This window comes from Zonotrichia albicollis, chromosome 1, assembly GCF_047830755.1.
Source record: "Zonotrichia albicollis isolate bZonAlb1 chromosome 1, bZonAlb1.hap1, whole genome shotgun sequence".
Classification (NCBI taxonomy): Eukaryota; Metazoa; Chordata; class Aves; order Passeriformes; family Passerellidae; genus Zonotrichia; species Zonotrichia albicollis.
In genome coordinates, this window is record NC_133819.1 from 120,639,816 (window position 1) to 120,650,162 (window position 10,347).

Sequence of the window (10,347 nt, forward strand, 5' to 3'; positions counted from 1 at the left end):
GCTTCTTCAGACATTAAGCATAATGAAAGCCCTTTGCTTAAAAGCCCCACAGGATGATGGTTAGTACCAAGGTTAAATTTTTCTTTGGTTTTGCAATTTCAGGAAAGCACTTATTTGAAAATAAGCATCATACTATTCTCTCTTGGAGTCTGAAATACTCATTTGAGTTTATTGACATAGGTCTGGAGAGGAATCTGGCAGTCGGGACTGATCAAGACACCAAATTCTGCTGAGGAAAAACCATGATGTGCTCCTTGGAATACACACCTGGAATAAACTGGTTTCAGACAAATTCTCCCAGTGCACAGGGAGACAACAGACTCGAGGTACCAGGCAGGTACCAAAACCCAGCCATTCCTTCCCCTTCCCTGTGCTGCAGAGGCTCTGCAGCAGCCAAACTACAACCTGATAAGCTGTCAATTAGTCCTGGGGGGGTGGGGGAAATGAAGAAGTGGGGTTATTTTCCCCTCTGTGCTCCTGGCATTGTCTTGCTGTGGCAGAGACGTGCCAGTCCCTGAGCAGAGGCTGCACATCTGGCTGAGCAGAAGCACAGCTGACTGCCGTGGCAGCGGGAGGCCACTAGTGTGGCCACAGCAGGGTTTGGCTCTATGACTGCACTGCAGCCCCACAGTAGCATCTGGTGGTAATCTTGGTAGGAGTACAGTGGAATAAGTCAAAGAGTTTTTCATTAGGCCTGCTAAAGTAATTTAGAATAGTTTGGGTTGGAAGGAAACTTTAAAAGCCATCTACTTCAATGTCCCCAGAGGGACATCTTTCACTAGCTCAGGTTGCCCAGAGAGGTGGTAGATGATCCATCCCTGGAATCCTTCAAGGTCAGGTTAGATGGAGTTCTGGGCAACAAGAGCTGTTCCAGTACATTGTTCCAGTGTTTCAGTGCTCTCATTGGAGAAGATTTCTTTCATCTATCTCATCTAAATCAACCCTCTTTTAGTTTAAAACCAATACCCATTGTCCAATCACTACAGGCCCAGCTAAAAGTTAGTCCCCATCTTTCTTATAACTCCCTCTAAGTACTGAGAGGTGGCAGCGGGGTCTCCTTGGATTCTTCTCTTCTCCAGGTGGAACAGCCCCAGCTCTCACAGCCTTTCCTCACAGGAGAGGTGCTCCAATCCTCTGACCATTCTTGAGACCCTCCTCTGGACTTGTCCCAACAGGTCCATGTCCTCCTTATGCTGGGGTCCCCAGAGCTGGACGCACTGGAGCGCTCCAGGTGGGGTCTCTTGAGTCTGGAGCAGAATCACCTCCCTCGACCTGCTGGCCATACTTCTGTTGGTGCAGCCCAGGATATGATTGGCTTTCTGGGCTATGAATGCCCAGAGATTATTTTTAATCTCATCTTAAAAAAGCTTCTTTTTTTATCTTTGGGTTAAGCATGAGGTGCTGCTAACTGTATCATTACTATTCTGAAGATATTTGAAATACAGTATGATATAAGAAACAGTATTTTTTTCTTACAATAATTTTACTAGAATAAACCTCCTACAAACTCATTTTCAAGGTCCTGCTGATATAGTATCACAGCCTTGCCTGAGGTGCAGAACTTATAGAAAAGAAAAACTGTTTTGATTTGGTAGGATACATCTGTTCTTTCTACAGCTGTATTTAAGCAACCTAGAACATCTCTTTGGAAAATGCTGTTCTGTGTATATTGTTTTGTGTGGTAACTCTATGGCGTGGATTCTCTTTAAATAAATACACTTTAAGTCCCATTGTTCCCCAGAGGAAGAGGAGGCTTAGCAGAGCATTGTTGTCCAGAACATTCAGCCTGCACAGGCAGACACAGAAGCAAAGAGTTCACACTCCCTGTCCACTGCTGGATTCCAGCTCCCATCCCATCCTCCTAATTTGGCAAGTTCAAGGTACAAAATAATTTTAAAAAATTGAATTTGTTGTCCCCATCCATTTGTTGGTCTGATTATATTTCACAGTGCTTTGGCTTACCTACCCTCAGGTACCTTCCACAAAATGCAGTTTTGGAGTTTTCTTTGCAGATATTTTCCTGAAAATCATTGTCTGTTTAAGGTCTGATTCTGATCTGATAAACTGAGGTGCAAATTAGTAGCACCCTTGAAATTTATGTGCATTTTGCTGTATTACCAACACCAAATCAGAACCATAACTTTGTATCCATAGGTACAGTCATGTGAACAAAGCCTTTAAATCAGAACCATAATTACCTTAAAAAAAATAGAATTATGCTTAATTGTCTCCAGAATTTTGCTGACTGTGGATTTATTCTTGCAAATCTGAAACCAACAAAAAATGTGGGTATTTACCACAGCAGAGTTTTCAGAGAGGGGTCTAATGTATAACCATAATTATTGGTTCTCATTTTCCAACTAAACCTGCTTATGGTAAATAGGATGGAGAGCATGGATTTCACTTGTTTTGTGCATGAAAAACGATACTGACAACATAAATATGTAAGTTACGTGGACAGGGGCAGTAACAATGCCGTTTCTTTTAAATTATTTACTATTTTCATTTTGTATTGTGAAAAATTATAATAATCTCCCGCCTGAGAGCAAAACAAATCATATTGTCTGAGCAGTAAAAAAACTGACTGGTGACCTACACTGCTGTTCTTAGTTTTTAGTGCTATATGCATGCCCAAAAAGATGCCCAACATATGATCAATATAATTGCTTATTTCTTGATTTTTAGAAGAACATTATGCACTCTGTGCCCTCTTAAATATTATGTTCTACTACAGAAAAGTGAGTTTCTGTTATGTATTCAGAAGTAAAATTAAGGAGGAAACATGAGTGAAGAGCAGATGACAGAGTTTACCTCCAAGAGATAGAGAGGGATGATTGATGGTGTCCATTCACCTTCAGCTGGATACAACAACAAATGTTTCCTGCAGCATTTTGACCATGTAAGGCCATTTCACACGTGAGGATGACATTTTTACAGATACTAGAATTTCTGGAGACGAGACTTTGAGATCCTGTTTATTGTGCAATGTGGGATACAGTCCTATGCAGTACTAAGGGTTCCCTATAAAATACATCAGCATTATATTCAAGAAAAGCAGATTTTTAATCTCCCTTTTTCAAATTCACTCCTTTCAGAACTGTGAGTTTCCTTCTGGACTAAATGTAGGTTCCACTGTCTTTAATGTGGATTGCTCACATATTTTAGATTCCTTTTTTCTTTAATTAAAAAAAATCAATATATATGTAATTTATATAGTGTCTGTCCCCTGTTAAATGCTTGCTAAGTCCTGTACAAAACGTTCAGATTTGAGAACTTCATTTTAAGGAGCCTATGAGTGTGAACTCACAGGAGCAGCATCTGCAAGGGAGTATAGTGTAAAAGTGGGAGCTTTGGAGTTCACTGCAACTACTTCCAGAAGCTCTGGGAAAAGCTGTTATTTCTTTTCCTGCTTAGTTTCATGAGACACTGAGGCTGGTGTATCCAAAGGGGATGTTCCAGACTGAGGGTCTAGGCAGATTTTGTATGTGAATTCCCTGTTTTTAAAAGTATCTTTTTTTAAGTGCCTCTTAAATGTGTCCTAGTTGTTTTTTTTTTTCCCAGAACATAATTGTTGACTGCACCCTGAACATAATTTTCTTTAATAATAGACTACATTCACATTTGTAACATATACACTTCTAAAAATGAGGAAAGTGTGTTTACTGGAATTTCTTTTACACTTTCAAAAAATCTTTCTTACTGAAAGGCCATAGGTTGCACATAAGTTAGGAAACCTAGGACAAGTTCAAAGCTCCTAAATATGGATGCAAGTTTTGCCCATGTCTTGCTATTTTATATCTTACTTTCCATGATTTTTTCCCCCATCTTCTTCAGCTGCAGATGTCAGAAGCCAGAGCACCAGGCAATGGTGACCCAGTTTGGATAAGCATGGGAACTAGCCTCACATGGTGACATGAGCCTATGTATCAGTTTAGACACAGCCATAATAAATTGGGAGCCTTCTTTCTGGCATGCACTTCACCAAGGTAGTGAGGTTGTGTGTACTGTTCCAATTATTTTGAGAAAGAAATTAAAAGAGGGAGAGAAAGACCAACTGAAACACTTCATATTTTTCACTTATAATGAGGAGAGCAGAAAAATTTTAAAAGGTAAATTTATCGTGCTTGGTCATAAAGGAGAAAAATAATGAAAAATTGATTTTTCCTATAGGACAACATAAATATTGTGCAAGGGGAATATCAGGTAATGAGAAAGTACATAATTAGAGCTGAGGTGTTGGGACAAGAATAGGTAAGTGGTCCCAAAGCTGTTGTGGATTTCATTGACCTGTGCTGGTTTTAGGAATCGGCCGTGCTTGTCTACAGAATTATTGGTTATTTTAAAAAAAGGATACTTAAATTATTTTTGCTAGAGAGCTCACAGCTTTTCACCTCTTAGAAGTCCCTGACACCATCCAGAGAAGAACTAAGTTTGGTTTTCATCTGAACGAATATAATTACCTTCCCCCTCATGCTGTTGGTGTGCTTTCCAAATGCTTTTTTTGCCAGTTGTGTTCATGACATTTTATTTCTACTTGGGGTTGGGGAGGGAGAGCCGAGCAGCAGGGAGAAAGAACTTTTTTTAAACTAGCACAGCTTTTAGTCCCTGATTAAAACATTTGGAAAAAATCTGCAGAGGGAATAGCACAGGAGGAGTTCCTTTCCACTTCTCAATTCCCTCAGCAACTCATTTTCGTCACACTCCCATGTGTTTTTTCCATGAGACAGAACAATTGCCAGCCATTGTGTGTAAGGTACTCTGTGGGATCAGAGGTACTTAGTTATGGTATGCAGGGGTATTAATGGGCATTAAAATACCTGAAATTTGCTGAATGCTCTCAGATTTGATATCTGTCCTTATCTATGTGAACAGTTGGTTTATGCAATTTTCTGGATGTCATGTCCCAGTAGCTACAGCACATTGTATCTTGAATTACAGAACATTCTTTACTGTTCTCTCTTTCCTTGCTATCCACCTCCACATGATTCCCAGGTTATTTTATGTGGTTGTTACACTGTAAGCATGGACCATAGCCTTCATCTGATCTAGAGAAATTATAATTATCTGCAGTACTGCAACCCACTGAAGAATAACATTTTGGAAGAGTTATAATCTTGATCCAATATTTTAAAAGACCAAATCTTGCAACAAAAACCTCAGAGAAAAACTGTACAAGTTATTTCAGCCTTTGTCTGCACTTGGTCATTTGCAAGTGTGAGAAGAGGTGAGATGAGGAACACTTCTGAAAAGGCTTTGGAAGAACAAAAATGGAGGAGAAATTGGAGGCAACATGCTGAGCCACCATGTACAGATGAAGGCAGATGAACTGAAGTAAAATATCATAGTAGTGATTTTTAAAGAACAAATGAGAGAGATAGTTTCTATTCCAAGAAATCTTGACCTGCTAATGGGAAGCTATCTCCTTCATACAATTCCTAAGAGTAGGAAGATTGGTGCATTTGATAAAAACCCCTCACAAACCTCCATCTGTTCCAGCACCCTACTCTGTAAAGTACAAAAAGGTTCCTACTAGATTCATTTTATGTCTCCTACTTCCTGTAACTGGATGAAACAGTAAATAACTGATCTGTATCTGCTAGGTCCATGTGACTCAAAGTTTATAGACATCTCTTAGAGCCTAAATTGCTCCTACAGGAGACCAAAGAGTTCTAGTTTACTTGGTTATTTCAGGAACTTAAACCATTCCCATGTATTTGGTTATCCTTGTTGCTCCTGTGTGAACTTCTGGTAATTAGCTCCAGAAAAACTCCCTTGAATATTCCACATCTACTCTGTCCAAACCCTGATATGTGTGTTTCTCTTCCACTTATCCACTTCCCCTGGAACCTTTGGACAGAACATACAAATGCAGGAAGGAAAAAAGTTTGTGTGAGTACAGTTTTGAATTTGCTGTTGGGTGGCTTGTCTTCTAGAGAGCTCCTCTTGAATTCCTTCAGGCTGAACTGCTTATTGTGTGAGGCAGAAGGCAAATACAACTGTTCCTCACTCTTTCCAAGAGCTTTGAGTGCGTCTTCCACTTTCCTGAGACTACCCAGATATTTGCTGGCTTCCCAAATGTATCTAGAACACATTTACTTAAGGATGTGCCCATATGCCATACCTGGCCTGCTTGACATAGTTATATAGTTTGGAGAAACGTGCACTTCCACTTAGTTCATTGCCTTGGGTCTGAGTCCTCAACTAAAGAGTTACAATCATATGTGCCTACAAGTGCTGACCTAAGTTTATTATTTCTCTAAGTTTATGAGAAACGTTTCCATTGCTTTTTTTTCCCCCTCTCATTCTTTTGCCCTAATTATACTAATGCATTTTCCCTTTATGGTACAGCTTCTGACACAATAGAAATTACTAGGATTCACAGATGTTTCTTGGCACAAAAAGAAGTCAGTTTGTTGGGGCACCCCTTTTCATGGTGAACATTAGCAAACTATTCTCCTAATAGGCTTTCCCAAAGTCTATTAGGATTTTCCTAAAATATTTGGTAGGGTTTTTTGGGAAAGCCTATTAGGATTTTCCTAAAATCCTAATAGGCTTTCCCAAAAAACCTTACCAAATATTTTTCCCCTTGAGTGGCAGTCAGGTTCAGTAGAATTGGCAATACTTGCTCAACTGATTCCAATCAATGGCGCACAGAGAAGAATTTAAATTATCCTGCCCAGGACACTGTGATGATGACAGATGGACAAGATATATTTGTAATTCTGTAGAAACCTCCATGCCATTTCAAATTAACTTTCCATCATCTTTTATTGACACAAATAATGCCAGGATAGTAGAAATGGAAAATATTAGTAGAGGGGGGAAAATATTAGTAGAGTAGGAAAAATATTAGCTTGTTTTTCCAGTTTGTGTTACACATGTGTTACACATTCTGGTTTCTGTTTCAAATATTGACCACATTTTCAGCAAGGCTTGTAAATGTGTCTTGGCCCCCTACTACAATTGCCTATTGACTAAGAGTTCTTATAATTAACTCTAGCTTTTTTTTCCCTTTTTTTTTGGTTTTTTTTTTGGGGCAGTGATTTTCTTGTTCAACTTTTGGAAGCTGATGAGAAGTCTCATTTTTTTGGACTAGAGTCTATGCAAAAGCTTCTAAACCAGAGATCAACAAAGGAGAATTTGGACTGGTCTTTCACATGTCACCTTGCGAATATGAAATGCTGAAACAAAATTATTTTCAAAACTTTGAACAAAATTGTTGAGTTACAATAATGAGCAGAGGTACAATATTTGAATTTTTATGCATGTTATTCTATTTGAACCAACTTGATTATAGTTGATCATGTCACTTAAACCTAGACGATAGTAAAATGAGTATTTTGGCATTTAGTCAAAAGTAGTGGATAACTTATGTGATTAATATTCAGAAAAATTTAAGCACCAACCCTAACAATGTGTTATTCATCTCTATGTCATCTGGAAACAAACTGAATGCTATCCTGAATTTAAATTCAAGACCATGGAGACCATGCCTGTGCTATGGGCTCCAGACAGACAGAACAGAGCTGTTGCACAAAACTTACAGCAGGACCCTGGCTTTAAAAAACAGTTCAGTTTTCTGTCCTGCTGCTTTTTGGCACTGTCAGGAGCATTCCTGACTGTGGTGGCCTGTTTGATTTCGCAGTGCAGACAGATACTGGAACGTGAGGAACTGAACAGAGATGGCAAAACAGCTGTCAAGTGTTTAACTATTTTCTATCACTAATAGTGACTCAGAGGTCAATGGCTTCATATCACATTACCAAATCCTTGAAGCTTAGGGAATGTTTTTTTAAATTTCATTTTAGAAGGGGAATTCCTATGCTTGATTTGGCTACTGCAATAAAATAAAAAGAATAATACAGCTCTTACTTCCACAGAGAGGTGTGCTTTTCCTGATGAATTTGCTGGTCACTTTGAAAGAATTTTATATTGTACATTGACACATGCCACTGGCTTGTGTCAATATACAATATAAAATGTTTCTAATGCTCCTATATTTGACTGCCTTTTCATTTGCATCATAAACTTACTATGTTAAATATTTACTAAAAACAATCTTTAAACTGGGCAAAGAACATTCACTTTGGAGGCAAGTTCACTTTTTACTACTACTTAGTTCAATCTTTCCCTTTCTAACACAAATTTGAACTGCCGTTGGAAGAAAAAGGCAAAGTCTAGTTTGAAATGCACGTGAAAGTTTTATTCTCCACTTGCTTACAGAAAAGCTGACTCCCCTTATTGCTTGAGCTTCTTATGCATTCTCTAATATGAGCACATTCTCATATGTGAGGCAGAAGGCAAGGCAGAAGGCAAGGCAAGGCAGAAGGCACTGTTCAACTTTTTAGAAACAATTTCAGGTTCCCGTGTAATTGCGCCCTAATGGAAATACAGATCTTCATTCATTTCAGAGCACGGTGGAACCTTTAAACCCTGTAACTCCCTCGTGCATAATGGCAATTCCCTTTTCCACACGGACACAAACTTTTTTCTTTTCCCCCAGCACAGCATCCTTTGGCTAGCAGAGACTCTCAACACCTTTATCAAGAACTACACGCTACACCCGCCAGCAAACGAGCCCACCACCGGGTCGGCGGCGGGAGGGACGCCCGGACCCGCAGACACCGTGCGGCTCTGGCCGGCGGAGCGCAGGGAGCGCGGCCGCGGAGCTGTGCCCGGGCACCGGGGCGGACTTACCCGGCGTAGCGGCCGCGGTGGCCGCGGAGCGGTAGCGCAGCCTGGAGGCAGAGCAGACAAAGGGGCAGGAGCCCGCGGAGCGGCATCGTGCGGGGCCGCGCCGTCATCGCCGGCAAGTCACCCCCGTCACCGCCGGCACAGCCAACCGCGGCACCGGCACCTCCGACACCGGCACCTCCGACACCGCCGCCGCCGCCGCCGCCGCGCCCGCCCCAGGTGGCGGCTGGTGCCGCGCACACAAAGCCGCGGCCGGAGCCGGGAGGAGCGGGGCGCTCGGAGGTGTCGCTGGTGGCCAGCGGCGAGGGCAGAAAGCCGGAGGAGGACGCCCGTCGGCCGCGCCCGGGCACGGGGATGGGGACGGGGACGGGACTGGGCGGGGAGGCGCCCGCCCGCCCGCCGGGGAGGGCCGGGGGTATGGGGGGTGCGGGGGGTGCGCGGCCCCGCCTGGGGGGAGCCCGAGGGGAGCCCGGGGCCGGCAAGGGCCGGGAGGTGCCGAGCAGCCCCCGAGGGCACGGCAAGGGCCGGGCGGTGCCGAGCGGCCCCCGAGGGTACCTCAAGGGCCGGGCGCTGCCGAGCAGCCCCGAGGGTACAGCAAGGGCCCGGCGGTAGGAGCAGCCCCTGAGGGCACGGCGGCTCCGTCGAGGACGGCGGGACGAGGATGATGCGGGGCGGGCTCGGCTGCAGGTGCGGCGGAGCGGCCGGGCAAGGGCCGCTCAATGCCCGGGGATTTATCGATGAGGTCTCCCCGGCTGGGCAAGAGCTGCGGCTGAAGAGAGGGCAGGGACACACTTGCATGAAACAAAGAGTGGTAGAGAGACCATTAGGGACCATAAAGGCAGGAGAAGGTGGGATTTCAGTTTACTGCTGTGGTGAAACTCTTCTGTCTAAGTAGTGAGAACGGAAGAGACACTGATACAAGAGAATGAATTAAAAGCCCAGCATGTTTTTAAAACTAGACTTTTGCTGTCTGTTCCACACTGGTGATGATGAAAGATCCATGTAAAGATAAGCCATTGGAGCACTGAGAATAACAAAGAATATGGGGAGAATTTTGCTGCTAAGTATTGTAGTTTATAGAAGACACATGGAGTACCTATTAAAGAAAATATGAGTAAAAATATAATGCCAATTTGGAATAAATGGATGGTCCCTTTGATACTTTTATGCTGAATTTACTAAAAAGGAGCAAAAAGTGTTTCAAACCCATCTGATTCTCAGCCTCTCTGAGAGCAAAATGAACATGTGGGCTGTAGACAAATAAAACCAGCTGACGTTTGAACGTGTGAGAACTACTCTAAATCCCTGTTAATGTTTCAGAAACACAGGGAGCCTTTTGAAAAAGGACTGTATTAAACCACACACACTTTGTATTCTCTGGCTGAAAGGCAAACAAGCATTTTCCTTTGTCTCTTTTTCATACTGGCAGCAAATCTGACAGTAGTTGTGTGATAGAGTCTGGAGGTGGAAAAGACTTTGTCCAAGGCAGGATTATTCTCTTCAGTCTGGTTATTGGTGTTCTCTCTCTTGAGCTTCCCATCCCCCCATAACATGCCCTGCTTAAAATCTCAAATTTATTTCTGGTGAGAATATGCAGAGGTGAATGTGTATGTGCTTACATGCTGTACTTCTCTTGTTGAAAACACTTTCCAT

General features: G+C 42.5%; 1 protein-coding gene across 2 annotated transcripts in view; it reads right to left on the reverse strand.

Annotated features, from left to right (window-relative positions):
• CPA6 (carboxypeptidase A6) overlaps positions 1 to 9,364 on the reverse strand; it is an 83,158-nt gene extending 73,794 nt beyond the window's left edge. Inside the window, exon 1 of one of the 2 annotated variants that reach the window (XM_074552004.1) lies at positions 8,698 to 9,364. In XM_074552004.1, coding sequence (XP_074408105.1) covers positions 8,698 to 8,804 — 107 coding nt within the window. In that variant the 5' untranslated portion in view covers positions 8,805 to 9,364. The remainder of the gene's footprint in view (positions 1 to 8,697) is intronic. The other variant, XM_074552011.1, reaches the window with a different exon arrangement.
• Between the last annotated feature and the right edge of the window lie 983 nt (positions 9,365 to 10,347).